Raw genomic sequence first — 25,848 nt, 5'->3', positions numbered from 1 at the left:
CCTCAGGGGCGGTGCTTACACACTGACCACGCTGGTTGTAAGGTGTAGCAGAGGGCTGGGCGCTTGCTGCAGCAGGTCAGATGTCGCTCGGGACACTCACATCCCATATCAGAGTGCCTGGGTTTTGTCCCAGCCCTGTTGGCAAATCCAGCTTCCTGCTAGCGTGCAGGTGATGGTTCAAGTAACTGACTTTGGCCTGGCCCGGCCCTGGCCATCGAAGCCACTTGGGGAGTAAACCGACAGATGGAAAATTTCTGTCTCTGTCTCTCTACCTTTCAAATAAATGAAAAGGAGCAAAAAAAGATGCTTTTTAAAGTGTAGGGACCAGCACTGTGGTTTAAGCCACGGCTTTTCATCCTGAATCGGAGTGCCAGTTTAAGTTCTGATTGCCCTGCTTCTGAACCAGCTCCCTGCCAACATGCCTGGGGAGGCAGTGGGGGATGTTGGGCCCCTGCACCCACATGGGCAACTAGGATCGAGTTCTGGGCTCCAGGCTTTGACCTGGCCCAGCCCCAGGTGTTGCGGGCATTTGGCGAGTGAATGGAGGGATGGAAGACGTCTCTCCAACGCACAGGTGGGTTGCGCCTGCTGGTGCCTTTGGTGCGACCGAATCACGCAGAACTCAGCCTTGTGCCAGCAAGGCCTCTCCCTGTTACTGTGCTTCTTTGTGGGCTGCTAGTGCCAGGGCTGCCGAGCACATGGCTGTGAGCAAGTCCCACAGTTTCCTTCTCCGTTCTGTTCTTAGCAGGCTTTCAGGCCGTTTTAAAGAACCCACCGAGCAGTACTGTTACGCATGTATCACCATCATTTCTCTACTTTAGAAAATCTGGAACCAGAATCATCATCTTCATCGTGTAGCACACACAAGGGCGTGGCTGCGGTGTTGAACTTGCACCTTAACAGAAGCTTGGGGCAGGCGTGGCGGGGGGGTGGGGGTGGGGGTGGGGGTGGGGGTTAAGCCGCCAGCCACCTGGGATCCCCCAGCAGAGTGCCAGTTAAGTCTCAGCCACTCTGAGCTTCTGACCCAGCTCCCTGCAAACGCCCCTGAGACGCAGCTGATGATGGCCCAATGACTTGGACCCCTGCCACCCGCGTGGGAGACCCGGATGGAGTTCCTGGCTTCAACTTGGCCCAGTCCTGGCTGTTGTGGGTATTTGGGGAGTGAATCAGATGGAAGATCCTTCTCAGTCTTTCAAGTAAAATAAATTAACTCCCCAAAAATTTTTTTAAAAAGTCTCTGGATCACAGTCATCCCGTTTGGGGTAGGGGTGAGCTCCCCATTGATTCGAGTTCATCATCTTCAGGTCCCACAAGCCACACTAAGCCCCAACCTCTCCCAGCAGGTCTCAATGGAGTGATTTTGGAGTGGGGTAGGGGGTGGAGGAATGGAGGTGGGAGACAGGAAAGCAGGGGGAGGTAGAGAACAAGGGAGAGACTCCCTGCCCGCAAGACAAGCCCCCACTCCTGCTTCCTCCAGGGCTCGACCCCTCCTTCCCGGGATATTTCATTTTAACTTGCACCTGCCTGCCCCACAGCCCCGCTGCAGGCTAGTGGAGAAGGTCCTGGCAGCCCCAGTCCTCCTCCTCCTTTTTTTTTTTTTTTTTTTTTTTTTTTTTATTAAGCTGGGTTTGTGGCATTACCAGAAGTGCCCATAAACTCCAAGCAGTGGGGCTGCCTTACTCAAGTACAAGGTCCTGGCCCTAGGTTAGGATCATAAAGGCTACTTCGTGGAACTTTTGATTTATGAACAATGTTAGATATTCCAATAAAATTGTATCAACTGTCATATTTCCTGCAGCATTTCAAATAACACAAATGTTCATCTTGGAAAATTTGTCCCAAAGTGGAACACCAACAGGACATTTCTTGACACTAGCGCCACCTGGTGGTGACTCTGCACAGAGCTCAGTAAAATGGCAGCTTGGTCAGCTCCACGGGGAAAACAATTTCAGGCGTTCCCTTGTCCCTTCAAGAAGGAACCCTCTGACACAGCAGGCAGAGGCGCGTTGTGCACCTCACACCTCACCCATGCAATCAAATCCTCAGTAGTGCTTCAGCTAAACTCACAGAAACACCTGCTACAATGCTATCTCACCCATGAAACCGTGGCAGCCAGCTACCGGCATTGCCCCGTGTCGAGAGCAGAGACCGAGCTCATCCCTGGAGGAGTCAAGGCAACTTACTTCTCTGGGCCTCAGTGTCTTTGTAAATGGGGAGAACCATGAGATAACGCATGGAAATCGCAGGCCACCTCTGGCAGATAAAAGCAGCACGCTTTTATATAAAGTTGGGAGAAAAAGGGATAATTTTCAAAAAAGCTACAGGACAAACCCGTTTGTGTTGCTCATAATGGTAAACAGTAATATTAGGGTGTAGAGAAATATCTGGATAGATCCTAACTTCTTAGGAGTTGTGTTGTTTAAAAAATTCATTTTAAAGGCAAAGAATGATAGAGGGAGAGAGAGGACATGGAGGGGGCAGGGGAGCGAATCCTCCATCCACTGGCTCACTCCCCAGATGGCCGCAACAGCCTATGATGGTCCAGGATAAAGCCAGGGGCAGGGAGCTCCGGCCAGGTCTCCCACACGGCAAAGCACAAGCACTTGGTTCATCTTCTGTGGACTTCCCAGGTCCAGCAGGGAGCTGGATCAGAAGTGGAGCACCCGGGACTCAAACCTGTGACACGTAGATCCACTCTGCCCCTCTGGTCGACCTCCCCACCATACCCAGTCATCCTCCAACCTGAACGTCACCCTCCCCAAGGCTGCCCCAGCAAGAGGACACCTGACCCCTCAGAGTCCACACTGGGCTCTCACCCAGGCCTACAGACCCAGCCCAGGGGCCTCTGCGGTCCCGGGGACACTTGGGGCATCACAGTTGAGGGAGAGGGGCACCTGGCATCTGGTACTGCTGAACGCTCAGCAGTGCATGGGACAGCCCCCCTCACCCCACCCCACCCCGAGAATTATCTGGTCCTAAAGGTTAACAGTGCTGAGGGCAAGGCCTCTGCTCTCTGTCCAGGCCTTCGAGTCAAGGCAGCCTCGCTGGACAAGGTTTCAGCCAAGGCTCTTTGCTCCACTGCCACTTCTGTCTCGTAGAGGTCTGTGACTGACAGAGCCGGGCCTGCCCCGCTCAACCCCAGTCCCCGCTGGCTTCCTGGCCAGCACGACTGCAACCTGCAACGTGCAACGCTCGCCGGTGGGATGCACGCCCCAGGCACCCAGCACGAAGCCCACGGCGGCAGCGCTTAGGAAAAGCTCAGCAGAAAGTCCCAGGGAGGGTAAAAGCCAGCAGAGGCCCCCACCCCCGCCAGGCTCCCATCTCTAAGTTAGGGTCCTTCCCAGTCCTGTGATGTGAGGGGGACAGCGTGTGCCTTCCTACAAAGCCAGCAGCCCTGTGGGTGCCCCCCCCCACCCTGCTCCTTCCCATCCAACAGCGGGGAACAGAAATGCCCTTGGAGATGCCTGTGACTCAAAACCAAACTCACTCTGCACACAGAAGGCAGGGAGAGGGTGAGAAGCTGGACCTCGTGGACAATGCCTGGCCTTCACTACGGAGCCACATGCACATTCATTTACCCGGGAATGAAACGACATGAAGAGGAGGAACAAGGCACTTGGCAGTGGCTCCAGATGGAAGGTCCCGCATCTCGGGCGCACACAGAGCTGCTGGCCGGCCCCAGAGATGCCCGGCTCCAGCAGGCTGGGGAGGCAGCACCAGGGCCGCTCCCCCGGGCCCTCAGCAGGTCTGGGGGAGCCTGACAAGCTGCCTTTCTGCCCATCTCACCAGGGGCCACCACTGAGAGAAACCCGAGCGTGTCGTTTAGTAACCCCAGACTGTGACGTTAAATAAGAGGGAGGCTTCAAAAAGCTCATCAGGAGAGGGAATCTGTCCATTTTCTGTCAACCTTGTGAAGGGTCCTGCATGCCAGATACAGGTGGGGAGTCACTGTTAACGTCATCAAACGATCAGACCTCTCAAAACTGGAATTGGAACACAGCAGTGTAATTCACTGGAGAGATTTTGTTTCATGTATTTTATTTATTTGAAAGGCAGAGACCTCTTGTCCGCTGGCTCAGTCCCCAAATAAGCAGGCCAAAGCCAGAAACGTGCAGCTCAATCCTGGTCCCCCTTATGGTGACAGGGACTCAACTCCTTAACCTGCTGCCTCCCAAGGTGTGCATCAGCAGGAAGATGGCGTGGAGGGCAGCACGAGGACAGGAACCCAGGTACTCTGACATGGACTGAGAGGGACAGAGGTCTTCTGTCCCCTGGGCCACTCCCCAAAGGGCTGCAACAGCCAGAGCAGGGCCAGGAACTCCATCTGGGTCTCCCACGTGGGTGCCAGGAACCCAAGTCCATTGGCCATCACCTGCTTCCCAGCACGTGTGTGTGTGAGCAGGAGGCTAGAACCAGTGTCTAGACTTGAACCAGGCATTCCAGTATGGTTGTGGGTATCCCAAGGGGCATCTGACCAATACACCAGATTCCCTGCCCAAGTGGTTGTTTTTTAAGATGTATTTATTTGAAAGGCAGGGTTAGAGAGAGAGGCAGAGAGATCTCCCAACCACTGGTTCACTCTGAACTGGCTGCCAACAGCCGGGGCTGGGCCAGGCCGCAGCCAGGAGCTTCTTCCAGGTCTCCCATGTGGGTGCAGGGACCCAGCACTTGGGCCATCCTCCGTTGCCTTCCCATGAGCATCAGCAGGGAGCTGGACTGGAAGTGGAGTAGCCGGGACTCGACCTGCGCCCATGTGGGATGTCGCTGCCACTATGCCGATGCCTCCACTCGCTACGCACAGCCCCCGGCCCCAAAGCTGTCTTTATAAACAGTGAACCCGGCCCCAAAGCTGTCTTTATAAACAGTGAACCCAGCCCCAAAGCTGTCTTTATAAACAGTGAAACAAATCAAGCAACCGGGACCACAAGAAAGACCAAAACTCAAGACTGCAAAACACCAAATCTATATTTACATCCACATATAATAACATAACTTTAAGCTGAAATATATCATAAATAAAACAAGTAAATGTCTACTGTTTGACAACTTAAGTATCAACAATTAAAATAAATCAAACTGGAATGAAATAAATACATAAACAAAAATCCAACGAATTGTACCTCTATTATATGGACTGCTGTCTCAACGAAATAAAAACATACAAAACCAGTAGTATCCCGATAGTTAATACTGATGGACAGTACAAAGGGCTGTGGAAAATTTAAAAAACTGATATTTTTATGTATTCAGAATGTGGCTACAAAGGAAACATGTAAAAGCCCCCAAAATTTCAGCGTAACACAAATGGACTTGTTTTCAAATAGATTTGGTGATTTTTTTTAAAATACAGGTTTAAATTTCAGCCCTCTATTTATACCCCTCTTTTAAGATTTACATTTATAGTCACAGCAAGCTCTCTGGAACACTCGTCAGATTAGGCAAAGAGTGAGTCGATCATCTTGCAAAATGTGTTAATCCTCAAAAATAGGCTATAAAAGTGCAAAACTATGAACACAAAATCTAGGTTATGTACATATGGCTCAGCTTGTGAACAGGAAAACAGGCATAGTGTACAGGTTCCTGATACAAAGCACTTCACTGCAATGCCAGCAGACTCAGCTCACACACCTCCCAGTAACACGGGAGCGGAGACTTCCATCCAGGACGCCCCACGTTGCATAATGAAACAGAATTCGGATTCTTTGAGGCCTCTCCCCATGCTCCATGGAGAAGCGCAGGGCAGGGGAAATCAACAGTGCAAATTTACTTTTCAGAACAGTTTCTTAATAAAATATCTTGTGGCTTACTCAAACCACGGGCTGAGCACACTCAGCCACGGACAGAGTTTCCAACAGCCACAGCTGGGCTGACCAGAGGTGACAGTGGGCCCAGCTGGGGTCTCGGAGCTGGGCCCCTCCGCTCCGCCCTCAGAATCAGTGTGGCCAGACACGCCAAGATTTCCAAATACAAACCTAAAGTTTGCCCAAACAAAAAAATCTTCCATTCCCTTTAAAACTGCTTCCTTCTCAACGTCTGTAATTCACATTGTATATTTTAGCACTTACACTCGCCTATGTTTACTTAGCCAAACACCCCTCCCCCCACCAAAGTGAATTTTCCAACAGAAATGATCAATTTGATAGAAAACAAACTTAAGAAACTGCAAGCGCAGTTGGGTGTGGCCCCTGGCGCGAGGCTGCTCTGCAGAGGTGCCACGGCCCCGGCCCACAGCCCCCACGCCGCCAAGGGCCACGGGGAGGCCGGGACCAGGACGGCCTGGGCGCACGCAGCAGCCGCGAGGGACGAGGCTTTCGTTGACAATTTTGTTAAGACAACAAGGGACTGTGGACGATTCCACATAATACAGATCATTGGGAATTGTTTAAAAAATACATTTAAATGAAAGCACAAATGGCAGAAACTGCTCGAAGCGACGAGCTACACGAGAAGGGGATACACACAGCACTGAAACGAGCAGGCTAACAACGGAGATATTTACAGTTTACCTGAGGTGCAAGCGTCATAGACTCTCCCCCCCGCCCCACCCCCACCCCAAATGATTTCTTTTCAGCAGCGCTCAAGTATACAAAAACTCCACTTATTTGGTCAATTGTTAAAAAAAATATTATTCAGGGACAAAATAGAGATCTCTGGTCCCAACTGCTCCAACTAGTTTTTATTGCTATTTGGTACAAAAGTTAACAGAACAACTTTACAAAACTGTAGTGTTCCTTTTATGTTCCTTGCGTGTTGTATGTACAGTGCGGTCACAGCTTATTTCAGTAGCTTTCACCATTCGCTTTCCCAAAGGATGGACTCAAATCCGACCTCACGGCGCACGCGCCTCCACCCATCGAGACCTGCGAGGAGAAAGGTGTGGACGATGAGTGAGACGAAAAGGCAGCGGGCAGCGAAGCTTAGGAAGAGGCTCTAGAAGCACAGAGAAGTCCAGGGCTCTCAGCAAGGCCAAGGGTGCGTGTAAGCCCAGCCTTGACCAAGTCAGGACTGGGCTGAAGTACAAACGCCACTACCCGGCGGGTCAGAAGGCACGGCTACCACCGGAAACTGAACGCTTACACAGGAAGGAAGGAATCGGTCGGGCCAGTCAACGAGGCAAACGTGACCACAAGTAACTTCTGTCACCCAAACAGGCCAGGTGTCCACAAGGTGTCCACCCTCGGGCTCGGCCAGTGGTGGACGAGAACACTCATGTAAAGTGCTGGGCTGCGACAAAGCTCACAGCAGGTGACAGAATGCAGGTGGGGAGCAGCTCTGGAGCAGAGAGAGGTGGTCAGGCAGAGATGGAGGGAGAGAAGCCCAGAGCTGAGAGACAGAGAGACAGACAGACAGACAGACAAGAGACAGAGGTTGGGGCTGGCACACGGCCGTCATCTGTCATCTGCTGCCGCTGTCTGCTGCGAGAATCCACCAGCAGTTCCTTGGGGCAGCGCGTGCCAACGCCACCCACCCACTCTGCTTCTGGGACCCGGGAGTGACTGTCAGAGCCCCAGCCCCTGGGAACAGCACTCGGGGCCCCGCGGGTCCCACAGCAGAAACCCTGCCCTGACCACGAGCCGGCCAGCAGGTGCTCAGGGTCTCTGTGGCAAGAGTTTTAGGGACAGAGCTGTCCGCGAGGCCGGCCGTGAGGGGAAAATGAGCAGGTTCTGTGACTCGCTGCTCCAACTCTGAGTCAACTCGGCAGACACAGCCTGCTCTCGGGGACCGTTCTGATCATACGACAGGACAGGAACCAGCGGGTCCAAGTGAGCCTCTTGCTTGCTCTGGGCCCAGGCTCCTGCCCCACGCAGGCACGGCCCATGCCACCACAGCAACCTCAAAGCCACCACAGGGAACACGTGCACAAGTGGGGAGGGAAGGCAGTGGGAGGGCCCCCAGTAAATGCTGAGTCGGTTCAGTCGCTGGGACTGCCGGGATGTTTACTGTTCGCATCATCACTGACAGCCAAAGACCCTGAGCGCTCCAACATAAATGCTAAGATGCCCGGAAAATATTGTAGTTACAGGCACTTTTATTTTGTGTTACAGTGGACAAGCTAGATGTTTATTTTCAAATGAGGAAAACCTGTACAGTACATATTTAATTGAAACATATGCTTACCTTTCCCCCCAAAAAATAGGAAATCAAGTTTTTTTGTCATTTGGTCGGTAATGTGCGTTCCCAATAAAATTCTCATAGTTCCTCTTCTGCAGCATACTGCTGGACAGGTGCTGATACGACACAGGCCTCTTCCCTGATTGGAGAGAGAGAGAGAGATCGCTTAGAGTTACCGTGAGGCCACAGGGACGACGCGCGCACAGACTCAGAGGATGATTTTCAAACTTCCTACCGCAGGGTGCAACCACAACACACACGTCACACGGACGTCTGCACACTTATAGAACTGTTTGTATGAGAACATCTATTAGCACAGTTTCCTTAAGTTCCCAGGTCTCACTAATAAAGATTTAAGAAGCTAGAAGAACATGGCAGCATAAATTTTTTTTTAAATATTTTCATTCATTTGAAGGGCAGAGAGACAGAGACAGACAGAGCGCTCCATGTGCTGGTTCACTTCCCAGGCCAGAGCCAGGAGCCAGGAGCTCCATCCAGGCTTCCCCAAGGAGAGGCAGGGACCCAGCATGAGCCTCCCTGCTGTCATCACCTGCGGTCTCGCAGGAAGCTGGGATTGGGAGCGGAGCCAGAACTTGAAACCGGGCACCCGGACACAGGAGGCAGGCACCCCATGCAGCACCTGTGCCACAACACCCACCCCGCCTGGAATACTTTAAACACACACACAGCATAAACCCGAACTGTGAAGAGGAGCGACACCACGACAGAAGATTCCACTGCAGCGCAGCCTCCGCTCCCGGCCCGCGCTCCGACTCCTGTCTGCTCTACGCACCCTGGCAGGGTGGGAGGCGCACTGTGATCAAGACAGCAGGCCCTACTCCTTTCTCACAGGCCCTGGATCTGCAGTACATGGAAGCCGTTCTTCCACCACGAGCTATTCCTGGCAGACCAAGGGCATCAGGCCGACCGACGTCACGACAAGAAAACAGCACAGAAGCCAAGGGCTGAGGCGGATTTGCCTCTTGGAGCAGGCACTGCGGCTACTGGAGTCCCCGGGCACTCCCAGGTGAGCTGCCACACGACGCCACTGCCAGGAAACCCTCCCACAGCAGCCCCAGGACTGGCAGCCCACACACACCCTCTTCCCAGAGATGGAATCCACGGGACCCCACAGCAGCCCCAGGACTGGCGGCCCACGTGCACCCTCTCCCAGAGATGGAATCCACGGGACCCCACAGCAGCCCCAGGACTGGCGGCCCACGTGCGCCCTCTCCCAGAGATGGAATCCACAGGACCCCACAGCAGTCCCAAGACTGGCGGCCCACGTGCGCCCTCTCCCAGAGATGGAATCCACGGGCTGCTTCAGAGGCCAAGAGCAGCTCAACCCCAGGTCGGAGCACTAAGACCGTTCCGCAGCCCCCGGGCTCACTGCTCCTCAAAGCCACAGAGGGGCCAGGGACGCCCACACGGCATCCACGGAGCACCCCTCAAACACTGCCCAGCCCAGGGCTGCATGTGACTCAGTCATACGACACACGGTTTCAGCCACTGATGGCGTGGAGGGGAGGGGGTGACAGGACACTGGAAGAACCCAGGGACGCGTGCTGCACACCGCGCATGTGCAGACGACAGAGAAGCTAGGATGAGGGGAGCGGGGGGCACTCCGTGGGCCCTGGGATTCCAACAACAAAGCCAGAAGGGAAAGAAGGGATCACACCACAGGCACTCAACCACTTTCCCCATGATCGCTCCCACAGCAGAGAGAGAGATCACAGGCTCAGCTGCGGGTAAGACTGAGCCAAGCCCTGACCAGCTAAGCTCTGCGGGCCCACCAACCACTGTGCTAAGTGTCCCCCCAGGGTGTGGGTCTTGGGCGGCCAGTGCAACTCCAACACTGCGCCCGATGCAATACCTTCTAGAGCCGCGCTGGAGGCCGGGCCGCTGGCAGGTGCGCACGAGTAGAGCGGGCCAGCGCCGCTGTAGGGCTTCTGCACAGCCAGCACACTTGGAGACTCCCCCTCAGCAGAGCCCAGGAATCTGGGCTTGGGGGGCAACACCGGCAACGGCGGGCACATGTACTCCTGGGGCAGCAGGGACGTGATGCCCCGGACCACGTGGTACTTGGGCAGCTCGTAGCCCCTCCTGTAATTGGGCCCGGGCAGGTCAACGTCAAGTGTGACCACGCCAGACTTCAGCCTTTTCGGGAGCGGCTCGCTGAATTCCGCGGTTGTGGTGCTGCTTGCATTCCGGTTACAAAAGTAGTCTCTTCCCTGAGGGGCCCAGGGGCCATCGCTCTTGGGCGCACACTCGCTGGAGCCGCTGGAGCCGCCGGAGCCGCTGGAGCCATTGCCGCCGCTGCTGCTACCGCTGCCGTGGGCGGGCTGAGCTGGGGCCACGGGCAGAGGCTTCAGCTTCGCCTCGGGTCGTCTCGTTTTCTCCAGTGCAGGACCAACACTGGTTTTGGAAAAGCCCTCGGGCTGCTGCGGCCGGGGGGCGGCAGCGCTCTGCGGCGGCCTGTGCGACTTCAGGTTACTTGGGGCTAAAGTGCTGGAGTCTGTCCCTGACGTTGGAGGGGCTTTGGCCGGCCCCGAGGGGCTCTGCTTCGTTTTCTCTGGAGGCAGGGGCTTGGGCTGCGCTGGGAAAGCTGACCTGGGCCTGGGCTTGTGGAAACCAGACAAGGGAGGCACGTCTTTCCCCAGCAGGGCTGGCGGGCACCCAGTCCGTCTACTTCTAAGCAAAGCCTTGTTCCTACAGTTTTTGTGAATATCGGGATTGTACTTGTGCTCCAGTCTCTGGTGCATCATTAAAACCTCGGGGTAAAATGTCCTGAAGGTACAAAACGGGCAGGTGATACTTGGGATTAGATTTTTACTCAAAGCAATGGCCGGGCAGCTGTGCAGAGCACTGAGGGACAGGTTCAGAGGCTTCTCCTGACACTCCAGGCCAGTCTGGCACCTGCCAGCCCCTGTGGTATCCATTTTCGTCTCTGGGTGGCCGCCATCGGCGCACCGCGGGGCGCTGCTGTCTGCGGGAGGCACCCCCACTTCCGCTCTGCCGACAGGGTCGTCTGCCTGAGCTTCCCCTGCCGACCTCTTTTTCAGCAGATCCACGAACACAGGGGTGGGCGCTCTGTCCACTGTCTCAGCACTGCCACTGGCTGCGTGCTTACTGAAATCCTGAGTATCTTTGTGTGCTGGTGTCTGGACAGGACTGCCCAGAACATTCGGAAAGACAGAAGGCATCTCCTTAAGCTGCTTTGCAGGTGGACTGCCTTTAACATCTTTGGCACCATCAAAAAATCTTTTCAAATTTTTGGTTTGTGCACCGTCAGCGGCCACGAGCGCATCTTCCGCCTCCTGGTTCTTGCCGTCGCTCTTGCCCTCGGCGGCACCGTCCGCCTGCTTGTCCTTGTGGTGCCTCTCCAAGTGGTACCGCAGAGACGTCTTCTGGGCTGCAGCATAGTCACAGAATTCACATTTGTACGGTTTTTCACCTACAACAAGAAATGTCGCTACATTACAGAAGTGAACGTAAAGTTCCAGCACAGACCTCCGGGCACCAGAAAGACCCGTTCCAGACACCACAGCGAGCACGCTCCCCCCGCCTCTGTGTGGGCTTCTCCCGAGCTGCTCACTTCTCACCTACATAAATACTGGATATCTGAAATACGGCTGTGCAACAGTCACACTTTTAACTTCCTTCATCTCCATAAGAGCCCTGGGGGACGGAGCAGTCTAGGGGCCGGCGCTGTGGCACAGCAGGTTAAGCCAGCACCCCTATGGGCTCCAGTTCAAGTCATGGCACTCCGCTCCCCATCCAGCTCCCTGCCTATGCGCCTGGGAAAGCAGGGGAGGACGTCCCACTGTGGGAGACGTGATGGGGCTCCTGCCTGCGGGCTTCAAGCCTGGCCCAGCCCGGCTGCCGGGGCCATCTGGGAATGAAGCAGCAGGTGGAAGCGTGCACGTGCGGTCTCTTCCTCTGCCTTTCAAGTAAGTGAGTCTTCAAACAAACACAGCACAGAAAAGGGGGTATCATTATGTCACTCTCAGAGCTCAGAAAACTGGCACACAGAAAGGCTTCAAGGGCTGGCCACTTGGTGCAATGGTTAAACGACCGAGTGCAACACCCACGCTGCTTCTCGGAGCGCCTCCCTGGCGGTGCCGCTCCTCTGCTCCCGTGCCGGCTGCCTGGAAGGTGGGGGATAATGGCTCCAGGAATTCGGTCCCTGCCACCAACATGGAGACCTGGATTGAGTGCTGGGCTCCTGGATTCACCATGGCAGAGCCCTGGCTGTTGCGGGCATTTGGGGAGCGAACCAGTGTTTAAAATTGTCCCTTCCTGCCTGTCCGCCTTTGAAATATGAAAATAATTTTTTAAAAATAAAAGTTTTTAAAAATGGTTAATTAACTGGTCAGCTAACAGTCTGATGAAATTCGAATCCACACATCCTCCTAAACTGTTAATATTCTAGCTGCTTCTACTACTTAAAGAACAGATTATTAGGCCATATATTCTCATGAAACTACAAATTATCAAAATATTAAAAATACGTGGCCACACAGCGTGACAGAGGTCTGGGGCAGACCTGTCCGGTTCCCCACACCCCCCCGAGTTCCGGGTTTGTTCAGGCCCTGACCCAGCTTCCCACAGAGGCAGACCCGGGAGGCGGCGGTGGCGGTGACGGCTCCGGTGCCTGGGTCCCTGCCACCACGTGGGAGCCCTGGGCCGAGATCCCACAGCCACTGCAGGCACCTGGGAAGCCGACCAGCAGATGAGCGCGCTCTCTCTTACGTCGATAAATTATTAAAAATACTCAAGTGAGAAGGAGTGGTTTACTGATGGTGAGCGTCGGGATAAAGTGAGCGAGCAGCGGGCTGGCAGAGGGGCTGGACCAGCGCTGGTCGGGCTGGAGCAAAGGCGCGGCGCACAGCTACACCGCGACTCTGAACCAGTACATGCGTTAAAAAAAAAAATCAAAGTCTTTACCTGTATGCGTTCTGAGATGAATATTGAGGTAATAATTTGAACGGAAAAACTTTCCACAATAACTACACTCTCTCGAGGACGTGAGATGCTTTATTTTTCCTCCGTCATCATTTTTATCTTAAAGCAGAAAAAAAAACATTTACGTAAGGAGACGGCCGAAGCACGTGGATTAAGGCATGCTTACACCTCCCGCCTGGGATCGGCTCCAGAAAGCCTGAGAACCCTCTGCCGCCCCGCGGACAGCAAGCACACCGTCTGCCCTCATCCCAGGAGAGGCCTCGGCACAGTGGACCCGCAGGGCCCGCACACAGGCACTCCGACGCCACGCACAGCCAGCTTCTTCAGAAAGACAGAAAACTGCACCGACACAAACCGCAAACCAACCCCACCTCCGGCGGGAAACTCAGCTTTTCAACTTGAGATTAAACATGCCACCACTAGAGGGCAGCAAGCACAACCTAATCTGCGACAGGAGCGCAAGCAAGGCATTGGGCAAACACCTAGGAAAGTTTGTCAAATTTTAGCCAGGTTTTGGGAAGTACAAAGTCTGACAAGTCACAACCTGTCCCCCAGACGCCGACCTCTGAGTGCAGGATGATCAATGCAGGGTGCGAGAGCCCACTGGGGACGCTGGCCCGGCCAACACAACTGGACGTGTCCCAGGGCCTCAGCTGAAACACCCCTCAAAGGACATGAAGATATTTCCGGAAGACATCACCTCTTCCACGGCACTGTGGAGGGGCCCTCTGACTTCAGCACCCTCCCTCAGGTCAGCAAGGCTCAGCACAACGGAGGGCAGCCTCGTGGCACAGCAGGCAAAGCAGCCACCTGCGACCCCAGCACCCCGTGTGGGCGCGTTCACGTGCCAGCTGCTGCACCTCAGATCCAGCTCCCTGCTCATGTACCCTGGAAAACAGCGGAAGACGGCAAGTGCCTGGGCTGGTCACCCACACAGGAAACCCTGATGAAGCTCCTGGTTCCTGGCTTCAGCTCGGCTCGGCCCAGCCCTAGCTGTGGGGAGTAGATGGACAATCATCTCTCTCTCCCTCTCTTTCAAAAAAAAAGGATTCAGCATAATTAATTGAACTGGTCGTTTTGTCTTGCAAAACTTGTTATGTCCGATTAATTGGCCTGTTCCCTGACCCTCCCTCCACATTGCACATCTCAGACTGCTCACAGATCACTCATTTTAAAAAGCAGCTTAGGAGCTGATTCAAGTCCTGGCTGCTCCACTTCCAATCCAGCTCTCTGCTATGGCCTGGGAAAGTAGCAGAAGATGGCCCAGGTCCTTGGGGCCCTGCATCCATGTGGGAAACCCAGAAGAAGCTCCTGGCTCCTGGCTCCTGACTGGGGCAGCTCTGGCCATTCCGGCCATTTTGGGGAGTGAAAGAGTGGATGGAAGTTCTCACTCTCTGCCTCTCTGTAATTATGCCTTTCAAATAAATAATAAATATTAAAAAAAAATAAAAAGCAGCTTAGAAGCAGGCCTTGGTGAGCCTTCAGGTTTTACATTAGGGCAGGACTGCACCGTCTGCACTGCACCACAATTCCTATGCAGGGAAAAAGCACCCACATCTAAGACAGGAAAGACCTAAGAGCTGACACCTTTAAGGTGTCATCTGCTTTTGATCTTCCTGAAAGTCTGAAGAAAGCCAGGCTGATCGTACAGAAGATAAGTCTAGACAAACTCTGGAAAACCAATTTCCTGAGTAGCGAATGCCCAAGCTTGCTTCCTCACGCTCACGCCCAGCCAGAAGGCTTTGCCTTTGCACCTTGTCACAGCTTCCCACTTCCAACTATGCGTCCGGATTTCACCATGCCGCATCATGCAAGATAAAGGCATCGCCTAACTTTGGGACAGCAAGGACATGGAACCCGCACAGCTGCCTGGTCCAGGCGGCTCTGTACTGTAATGGGCTGGGAGCTTTTCACCTCCAGCCTGCTGAAACGCTCCCTGGCAGGTGGAAGGAGGGTCAAGGAAGCCATCTTGCAAACAAGGAAACTGGAGCAAAGATGGGCTGAGCAACACGTGGTGAGCCAGAGCACCACAGCACAGCGCCGGGACGGAGAGCAGGGCACCCTACCACGCCCAGCTGTTCCACCCCACCTGCAAATGACCAGCCACTTCCTGCCTCACATGCCCCTGGACAGAGGGCATCACTCGGACAACAAGCTCAGTGGTTAAGTTAAAGCCTGCTTTATGTCATCGAGCCACCGTTAAGTTTTCCTAAATTCCTGAAAACTGAGGATTTGCAGTGTGCTCAGAGCTAGGTTTCCTGTACCCCAAGGAACACAAAACATTATAGGGGCCGGCACTGTAGTGCAGTGGGTTAACACCCTGGCCTGAAGCGCCGGCATCCCATATGGACGCCGGTTGAGTCCTGGCTGCTCCTCTGCCAATCCAGCTCTCTGCTATGGCCTGAGAAAGCAGTGGAGGATGGCCCAAGTCCTTGGGCCCCTGCACCCATGTGGGAGACCCGGAAGAAGCTCCTGGCTTCGGATTGGCACAGCTCCAGCTGTTGCGGCCAATTGGGGAGTGAACCATTGGATGGAAGACCTTTCTCTCTCTCTCTGCCTCTCCTCTCTATGTAACTGACTTTCAAATAAATAAATAAATCTTTAAAAAAAATTATAAATATGAAAGAAAAACTACTGCCCTCACATCAAACATGTCAAACCATGATCAGAAAGAAGACCTGGGCACCAGCTTCCATGCAGGTGCAGAGTTCAAGGTGCTGTGGTCAGGTTCACCAGGGCCCACACACACACACAGTCCCTGGAGGACTTCAGTGAGTGAGGCTGAGAGAGGACAGGGCATCCGTCCCAACTGACAGCCCCTTGTGTGAGCGACCATGTCCCGGAGACCACCCCATGCTCTCATCATGCACCTGCTGACTGTGCCCACAGGTGAGGGCTTTTTGTAACTGCTCTTAAGCAGCAGAATCCTTTCTTCACACCATGTCCTGTGGCTGGAAGCTCAGCCGGCCCCAGGGATCGGCCACGTCAGACTTCACCAAGCAAACGGAATTTCTTCCAAACAGCCTGGTGCGTTCCCATTTCCTGTGTCTAACAGGCAAATCGTCAGAGCTCCTGGTCAGAGGGCACCAGCCTCCAGGACAGAAAGGACGGGCTGCCCCTGCCTAACGCTTCCTGTTCTCGCTCATGCCCAGTAACTCCTGTGGCCTCGGAACCCCCCTGGGATCCACACGTGGGAAGCCAGCCCCAACAGACACAGAGGGAGCCACAGGAGCTCAGGGCAGGGATGGGGTCTCTCGGCCATCACAAAACACCGGGTGGGGTGCCAGAAGCCCTGCGCACCATGCCCTGGCCTCTGCCCTGCGGGTGCCAGCATGTATGGGCACGCACAATACCACACACAGAGCTCTGACCACCAAGAATGTCACTACACATCACCAAACGTCAACAGAGGGCACCATCACCCAACTGTGAAACACCTGTGTCCCCTGAGCAAACAGACCACAGAACTGTCACCAACAGGGAGACAGACACCTCCACAGCCAGGGTCCACCCTGCAGCCCCTGTGTGCCCGGGACCCCGGGGATCAGCTCACCCAGATGGAGACCCTCGGGAAGGCCATCCTCAGAGCCATCCTCGGAGCCGCCTTCGCCTCGGTCTACGGCTCCGCCCTCGTCCAGGCTGCTGGCGAGCTCGGGCGAGCACGTGCCCGGCTGCCTCCCGTCCAGGGCCGAGGTCGGCGAGCCCGCCTCGGCCCTCCTCTCCTTCCTGTGCACCCGCGAGTGCAGGACCAGCTGGTGGTAGGTGCGGAAGGCCTTGCCGCACTCGGAGCAGTGCGTGGGCTTCTCTTTGCTGGCCGACAGCTTGGCGTCCACGTCCCCAGGGGCCCCGTCGCCGCTCGAGTGCCTGGGCTTCTCCTTCTCCTGCGAGAGCCCCGCGCAGCCGCCTTTCGCTCTGGACTTCCCAGAGCCTTCGGACTTGCCGCCGCTCCAGATTTCTCCCAGCTCTTCTTTCTCTGAGCACGAGTCGTCGTTGTCGGTGCTTCCTTCCTGCCCCGACTCCTTCACTTCTTCCTGGGCCACGGCGACCTTGCCCTTGGTGGCCAACTGCCAGGCCTGGTAGGTGGTGAAGGGGTCGAGCTGAGGGATGCACTGCACCTGCTTCTGCACGCGCTCCGGGTGCGCTTTGGGTCTCAAGTCCAAACACTGCAAGAACTCTTCCCTGGGAGATGGCGCGCCCTCGGGCTGGGAGGCTGCCTGTGCACTGCTGGGGCAGGACGTAGTGTCTTTGGTGTGCACTTTGCTATGCTCTATTAGACTCTCTTTGTTTGGAAACAGGAATCCACAGACCATGCAGATCTTGTAAGGCGACGAGATGCTCCCGGCCGCGTGCGCCTGGACCACCTCGTTGATGGTCACCGGGCTCTCCAGGCCCTGCTGCGCCTTGTTCCTGGCCCCCGACTTGCCGTTGTGTGTCCGCATGTGGTTCTTCAGGAACCACGGCTCCTTGAATCGTCTCCCACACAAGCTGCACCCGTAAGTGAAGGAGTCCTTGTGTTTCTTCATGTGGGCCTCGACGTCGAAGGCCACCCGAAACGCCTGCCCGCACACCTCGCAGCTGAACTCCTCGTTCTCCTTGCAGCTCTTGTCCTTCGGGGGCTCGGCGCGCACCTGACTCTTGTCCAGCGGGCTCAGGTACTCTGCTTCCACCCGCAGCACTGCGGGCTCGCAGAGGGTGGGCCGATGCTGCGTCAGGACGTGCTTGTTGAGGTCGTCGGCGTGGCCGAAGGACTGGCAGCAGAACATGCAGTCCAAGGGCATGCAGCCTTCCATCTGGATGACGCTCCTCTCCGTCGGGGCTCTGAAGGGCACGGCGGCGGCCCCTCGGAGCGCCACGGCGTCGTCCATCTCCACCTGGGTGCCCAGGGGGCTGCCAATGACCTCCGGCCCATCCATGTACACGAGGAGGGACTGGGTGGGCATGTTTCCTGTTGCCTCAGGGCTGGGCACAAGGTAAGAGTCGCGAGCTTCCTCTGGGGGGACTTCTGGAGTTGGAATAAGGCCACTTGTAACAAGACTCGTCACTGCCACCTCCAGCAGCCCCGGGTTGCAACGCCAGAGCGAGCGACCAGGACGACAGCGCAGGGAGACCGTGGAAGTTTCCGGAGGCTCGTGATGGAGACTGGCACTGGTCCTGTCCACAGACAAGGCATGCAGACTCCCCAGGGTTTTGATTCAAGTATGAGTCAGCACAAAGCCCTAGTTCTCGTCTCCATTGAGCAGGTGATTCAACTGAGCAGCAAGTCAATCCCAGCGACCCGGAGACGGGGTTTCCAAAACCTAGGGAGAAGCAGAAGTGGTCAGCTATGCTCAGAGCAGAGAGGCACGGGGGTGACTCACGTGGTCCCTGCCGGGTCAGAGAAGGGACCCAGCTCAGGTGCTTCACCTCTAACACACGCAATAATGCCTCTTGGTCAACAAGTGGTTAACTGAACCACGACCATCTCATTCAAGCTGGCACACTTACTGCATCAGCAGAATTTCATCTAGTTAAGAAAACGTCGGCCGGCGCCGCGGCTCACTAGGCTAATCCTCCGCCTAGCGGCGCCGGTACACCGGGTTCTAGTCCCGGTCGGGGCGCCGGATTCTGTCCCGGTTGCCCCTCTTCCAGGCCAGCCCTCTGCTGAGGCCAGGGAGTGCAGTGGAGGATGGCCCAGGTGCTTGGGCCCTGCACCCCATGGGAGACCAGGAAAAGCACCTGGCTCCTGCCACCGGATCAGCGCGGTGCGCCGGCCGCGGCAGCCATTGGAGGGTGAACCAACGGCAAAGGAAGACCTTTCTCTCTGTCTCTCTCTCTCACTGTCCACTCTGCCTGTCAAAAAAAAAAAGAAAGAAAGAAAGAAAACGTCAAGACGTGGCGTTCTACCGATCTCCCTCTAAAATATGCAACTTTTAGAATGCAACTCTTGAATTCAGCTAAACAAATCTGAAATGCCACTAACACACACATGAATACCCTACAAACAGCCTCTGCAAATTTAATGACCACAAGAATTACAGGAAATGACAATAAAACTACTTCAGGTAAAATTTTTAAAAGCCAGAGCCTGGAATTGTTTCACACACAAACCAACTCACCTACAACAGACACAAGTACCCCGAAACAAGCCCGAAGACCACACTCACAGGTCTACAACACTGCACTCCCCATCCAGGAAACGCAGGCTCCTCGGAAGGAGCGGCCATGGGAACCCGCACTGTCCTGGTCCTCGGGGCACCTGCACCTCCATCCACGCCCCCAGCCCCAGACTGCCTCCCACCAGCACCAACACGGATAAGGAACGAAGCGTGCACACACACAGCTGCCTGGGGAGCGCACACACTGATGGTAAAATCCTCAACATGGCCTAGTCCTTCACTAGAAAACGGCACCAGCGGGGGAGGGCCAGGTGGGACAGGGATTACTTGATTCCACTCTGCAGGCTCTGACCTAGAAGCTAAGTTTCACTCCTGGAGAAGAAGTAGCCCTCCAGCCAACACCCTGCCTCTTTATGGCACACATAGGAAGGTTTTCTTAGAAGTCCTAAGTCAGCAAAGTCCACCCAAGGAAACAGACACGCACACCACCCTCACCACAGCCCCTGACAAAACCACACCTGCTGCTTCCGTGCACTTCCTCCAAGAGCAAGGCCTGTGGGCTCAGGCCAGAGGGGGAAATCGCTCTTCCCCTTCCTTGAGATTCCAAAAAAATAAAACAAAAATTCTCATACTCTCTTGTTATCTTCAGTTCTGAATAAACTAGATCTTTAGCTGAGCTTTTCTAAAGGAGACTACAGAGCAGAGATTAGGGAGTGAATGTTTTATCTTAATTTCTCTCTTTTCTTTGTTGCAATCACAATGGAAGACAAACACCAGCTTGTGTGAGCTCATAGAACATTCCAGACACCTGGGTTCTAGTCTGGCTAAGTCACAGCCCCATCTTCCTACGGCGACTCCACGCAGCTGCTTGGACTCCAGGCCCTTACACTCTCAAACTCTAAGGTTTGAGAACAGAGCGAGACACTTTCAACAGCTCTGCTCATCAGGGCACTAGGTGGCATTTGGATCTGAGACTGATCATTTGGGTGCCCTACAGTCATTTACTCATTCAACAAGTATTTACTGCGTGCCAATATCCCAGGCAGTGTTTTAACTGAAGAACTAACAGCATACACTAATCAAATGGACACCTCTGATTTCACTGGCCAACAGCAAAATGAGACATGGAAACCAGTCCATCAATTTTGCACAAAGCCACATAGACTAATCTCAAGTTGATTAAGAACTGCCACTTATGATGTCCTTCCAAGTGTTAAAATACCCTTTAAGAAAGATGGAGGGCCGGCACCATGGCTCAACAGGCTAATCCTCCGTCTGTGACGCTGGCACCCCGGGTTCTAGTCCCAGTCGGGGCGCCGGATTCTGTCCCAGTCACTCCTCTTCCTGTCCAGCTCTCTGCTGTGGCCCGGGAGGGCAGTGGAGGATGGCCCAAGTCCTTAGGGCCTGTACCCGCATGGGAGACCAGGAGAAGCACCTGGCTCCTGGCTTCGGATCAGCGCAGTGCACCGGCCGCAGCAGCCATTGGGGAGTGAACCAACGGAAAAGGAAGACGTTTCTGTCTGTCTCTCTCACTGTCCACTCTGCCAGGAGAGGAGAGGAGAGGAGAGGAGGGGAGGGGAGGGGAGGGGAGGGGAGGGGAGGGGAGGGGAGGGGAGGGGAGGAAGAGAAGAGAAGAGAAGAGAAGAGAAGAGAAGAGAAGAGAAGAGAAGAGAAGAGAAGAAAGAGAGTGAGAGAGAGAATGAGAAAGAAAGAGAAAAAGAAAGAGAAAGAGAGAAAGAAAGAGAGAGAGAGAGAGAGAGAGAGAGAGAGAGAGAGAGAGAGAGAAAGATAGATGGAGGCTAGACACGTGGTGTAACAGGCTAAGCCACTGCCTGCAGTGCCCACATCCCATATGGGCACCAGTTTGAGCCTCAGCTGCTCCAGTTCCGAACCAGCTCCCTGCTAATGCACCCGGGGAAGCAGCCAAGGATGGCCCAAGTGCTGGGGTCCCTGCACCCACATGGGAGACCTGGACAAAGTTCCTGGATCCTGGCTTCAGCCTGGCCCAGCCCCGGCCACTGCAGCCATTTGGGGAGTGAACCAGTGGATGGAAGATCTGTCTCTCCTTCTCTCTTTCAAATAAATAAATATTTCTTAAAAAATTTTTTAAAATGGGCCCAGCGTCGTGGCGTAGCATATAAAGTCACCACCTGCAATGCTGATATCCCACGTGGGTGTCTCAGCTGCTCCACTTCAGACCCAGCTCCCTGCTAATGCACCTGGGAAAAGCAGTAGACGATGGCCCGAGCACCTGCCATCCTCGTGGGAGACCAGATGAAGCTCTGGCCCAGCCCTGGCCATTGTGGCCATCTGGGGAGTGAACAAGGAGATGGAAGATCTCTCTCTCCCTCCAACTCTTTCAAATAATTTTTTAAATGACATAGTGATAACAGCAAACAGTGAAGGGTTTTCTTGTTTATGTCCTTATTTGGCAAAATCAAAGTTTCCATATCAGGCTTCAACATTATTCTTAGAAATCTGACTTATCTGTAGAAGCTCCAAAATTTTGGAAATTCCACTTTTCTGCAGACTTGTTTGTTTTCCAGAACAACTACACCAATCCTACATCCATCCTCTGGATTAGAAATACGACGTTGCGGTATCCCTGCCAGGAGTCCTCCTGGCTCAGGTAATAGCACAATTTAGTAATAAGTCTGTATCTTAACTAAGATTGATTTAGTTTCAATTTTCAGCTGTGAAATTTTCGAACTCCTAGGTTAAGCCAGTCACCATCATTCTCTACTTCTCTGGCTGAGGAAAGGGAGCCAAGGAAGCAATGAGAAACCATCTTAGAAAAAGAGCAGGGGCCAGCTGCTGCCTGTGACATGGGCATCCCACGTGCATGCTGGTTCCAGGCCCAGCTGCTCCACTTCCAATCCAGCTCCGTGCTAATGGCCTGGGAAAGCAGAAGATGGCCCAAGTGCTTGGGCCCCTGCACCCATGTGGGAGACCCGGAAGAAGCTCCTGGCTCCTGGCTCCTGACCCAGCCCCAGCTGTTGTAGCCATTTTCAGGAATGAACCAGTAGATGGAAGCTCACTCTGTATCTCTGCCTTTCAAATAAACAAATACTTTTAATTAAAAAAGGAAGGGAGGGAGGGAAGGAGGAAGGAGGAAGGGGGGGGGGAGGCAGAGCCAGTGCTGGCTAGGGAGATGAGCAGGTGGGAGATCGGCAGATTGGGCCACAGGGTGTCCCGGCCCAGGGGGTCTGCGTGGATGGTGAGGTGGGAAAGGCGGCCCTGCCAGCAACACTGCAGACCGCTCTCCTCCAGAGAGCCTCGGGGACACATTCTCATCTCCAGGGCTGCACCCTGCGTCCTGAGCTGTGGACACGCACCTCACATGCGGCCTCCCCCACCTCCCAGCACCCACGCAGCACCACTCTCCCTCCTCTATCACAGCCTGGCCATGACTGCCGGCCTCTGCACACTGCTGTCGTCCTGGCCGCCTGCACTCATCTCTCTGTATCTCTCCCCCACCTGCTGCTCTCGAAAGGAAGCTCCTGCAGACAGGAGCGGAGTTTGTTGGCGCTGTGCCAGTGGCGGAACAGGATCGGCCCTCCAGGATCACCTGGTGAAAAGACAGCCCAAACCTGGGGCAGGTGGCACGCCAACCAGAACTGATCTGCTATCGATTTTAACTCCAAGGGTCATCAGAACTGCCACTTGTGGCACAGGGGGTAAACCACTGCTTGGGACCCCGCCTTCCCCACATGTAGTGCCCGGTTCACCTGCTGCCCACTCTGCACTTCTCATCCAGCTTCCTGCTCAGGAGCCCGGGAGGCGACAGAGGACAGCTCAAACACTCTCGTGTGAGACCCACCAGAGTTCCTGGCTCCTGTCGTCAGTCCAGCCCCACCTGTGGCAGGCCTCTGGGAAGTGACACAGCAGATGAAGATCTCTGTCTCCCCTTCTCTGCCATTCTACCTTTAAATACGACAGTGGCAACAACAGCTTCCATAGGGCTTCCGTGGCTGCCACCTAACTAGCATCCTCTGCAGCTTTAAGCCTCTGATGGAGAAAAATCCTAGTAACCACACCGCCAGCTGACCAGCCCAAGGAAACTCTGCATCACTCGGACTTGCACCCCGTCTTCTATGACCGAGGACAAGTGGCGCTGTCCATGCCCGGGCATCTGAGTGCCTGACCTGACGTCTACAGCACAGGCAGACATGCTCTTCCTTAAACTCTAAAGCGGTGATTAATAGCTTCAATGAGCTCTACACCACTTCAACCAATTTGCAGAGCAAAACTCTTTAAGCGGCTGTAATAATAAAGACTGGAATAACAGAACTGGTCAGGATGGAGCCCCAGGAGAGTTACTGACAAGCCAGCACCCCAGGTCTCCAGGCAGCGCGCAGAGGCTGTGCAGAGACGGGCAGGGAAAGCAGCACACCGCACTCCAACAACCTGAACGCTCTTGCCCCGCACGTCCAGGGATGCTTCGGAAGACGATTCTAAACAGTTGAAACATTTTTAAATCTTCACTTGGTGACAGCACTTAACCTGCAGCCACCATTCCAAGGCACTGTGGCAAGCCATTATGCAACGTAACTTCGTATTCCAAGAACGCTAGATTTAATTTACACTGATTCCTTATATTTCGTCTGTAATTCAGCATCGCTATCTGAAATCCAGTAAGAATCATCCTGCTAGAACTGCCTGTAAGGCCTGTCTGATGCTTTCCAGGGGTCACTACTCAGGCTCTGCCTTGTGACAAAGGCCACTGGGAATTCCAGCACTACCTGCAGATGCTGCCACTGGCACGTTATGCACACTGCTCCACACTTTACAAGGTGGCAGCAGCTGCCCCCCTGCCAACAAGGGCTAGCACCTGGGGCCCTGCTCTTCACACAGAGCAGTGAACACTGCCAGCCTGCAAAGATGCCGCACGCCTTTGTTTGAGCTCAACAGGTTATCTTACATTCTTTTTTTTTTTTTTAAGGTTTATTATTTATTTGTTTGAAAGGCAGAGAGGCAAAGACAGGAGAAACAAAGACACAGACCCTCCCATCCACTGATGCGCTCCCCAAATGGTCACAACAGCCAAGACTGTTCCAGGCTGGGGCCAAGAGCCAGGAACTCTGAGTCTCCCACATGGGTGGGCCAGGGACCACGTGGGCACTTGGGCCACCCTCAGCTACATTCCCAGGTCCATTAGCAGGAAGCTGGATCCGCTAGGAGCAGCCAGGACTTGAAACCAAGCAGCTACAGGATTCTGGCATCTCAAGCAGAGAATTAACCCCTTGTGCCAGCCCCCTATCTTAGAGTCTTGATATGGAATATTCTTACTACAGTATGCAGCAAAAGGCATTCAAAGTTATCAAAAACTGCCAAAAACACATAAACTTGTATTTAGACAGGTAATGTGCAGTATTCCTACAAACCCACTTTTTCCTCAAGCTACTAAAATGCTAATAAATACTAAAATGTTAGTAAAGCATTCAACTTAACACCGCCACTCCATTGACTCATCTGTGTCCTCAAAACCTCAAAAGTATCTCCGAGATCTGATCTGAAAACTTGGTTTTCCCTCTGTATTTTACACATGCTAATCGCTTCTTAATCTAACAAGTGGAGAAAACTCTACATAGAGGTTACAGGGGCAGCCAAAACCTGCAACTTTAAATCCTTCATCGCTGCTTCAGACAACACCAAAGTCACACCCATGAGCTAATGGGTCATTTCCCTACACCGGGCGGGCGGGCAGCAAGGAGAAAGGAAAAGGTGAGAACACGCCCCGTCCGTCCGTGTTCAGATGTTCAGTGCCACTGCCCAAAGGCAGTCAGACAACAAGGGCTGCTCAAAGGCAAAACCTGGGAGGACCCTGTAGGAAATCACCTCATTTTCTTGAGACTGTATTTAACTGTTCAGCCCTACGAAGGATCAGAGGCCAAAATACTATAAAAATATAATCGCATTAGCATACCTCAGCATTCCTCCCTCAGCAGTGAGCGTCTGTTAAGGGATCTTAATAGGAACTTAAGACACGGCACGTTAGTTTTAGTTTCAATATTATCAATATGAGCAGACACTGTGATCTGCAACCGGGCTTTCACAATCTCCATCTTGATCTGAAGAAGATTTGTTTAAATGTTTAATTAAGCAAGACGAAGCACTCCTAGTAGTTGAGTTTCTACTATTACTGCTACTTAACCAGGATAACCTTAAATATTTTTAAAAGATTTGACATAACTATCACACACATACAATTTCAGCAAACTTAAAAAATAAACTATTCTGTCTTACTGCTTTAACTCTACATGTGTGTTCACATGTGGGTACATAATACATACATACATACATACATACACACACACACACACACACATAACCGTATACAGATAACACGCATTCCACTCAGGCCCAGCACTCTGCCACTCTAAGTTAAAAAGGAGCTCAGAAGGCACTGCCTGTCCAAGGCATGTGATCTGCCTTTAATTTAAATATTCTCCTCCCTATATTTTGCTGAAAAGATAACTAAGGTTGCAGATCTGGCTCTTTCAGATGTTTATTTTCAAAATTGGGGGGGGGGAGTCTCAGCTAATAATATAATCATTATTCAGACGATTTATATGGGAAATTGAAAAAACTTCTAATCCACTGATTTAAAAAAAAAAAAAAAAAAAAAAAACCTCCTTCGGAGGTAACCAAATCGCCTTAAGTTATTTTGAAACAG

At 53.6% G+C, this 25,848-nt stretch overlaps 1 protein-coding gene across 14 annotated transcripts in view; it reads right to left on the bottom strand.

The window, feature by feature from the left end:
- Positions 1-4,950: 4,950 nt before the first annotated feature.
- ZNF217 (zinc finger protein 217) overlaps positions 4,951-25,848 on the bottom strand; it is a 39,039-nt gene continuing 18,141 nt past the window's right edge. For 10 of the 14 annotated variants that reach the window (XM_008274158.5, XM_089306999.1, XM_017350462.4 and 7 more), the window contains 5 exons: positions 16,631-18,374; positions 13,060-13,176; positions 9,986-11,566; positions 8,119-8,251; positions 4,951-6,860 (listed from right to left, as the gene is read on the bottom strand). In XM_008274158.5, the coding sequence (XP_008272380.1) occupies positions 8,142-8,251; positions 9,986-11,566; positions 13,060-13,176; positions 16,631-18,017 (3,195 nt within the window). In that variant the 5' untranslated portion in view covers positions 18,018-18,374 and the 3' untranslated portion in view covers positions 4,951-6,860; positions 8,119-8,141. The remainder of the gene's footprint in view (positions 6,861-8,118; positions 8,252-9,985; positions 11,567-13,059; positions 13,177-16,630; positions 18,375-25,848) is intronic. The other 4 variants (XM_089307001.1, XM_051832653.3, XM_089307003.1 and 1 more) reach the window with 2 other exon arrangements.

Source organism: Oryctolagus cuniculus, chromosome 11 (genome assembly GCF_051225735.1).
Source record: "Oryctolagus cuniculus isolate XC-2025 breed Fujian yellow rabbit chromosome 11, ASM5122573v1, whole genome shotgun sequence".
Taxonomy (NCBI): Eukaryota; Metazoa; Chordata; class Mammalia; order Lagomorpha; family Leporidae; genus Oryctolagus; species Oryctolagus cuniculus.
This window is presented reverse-complemented; position numbering and strand designations above follow the sequence as displayed.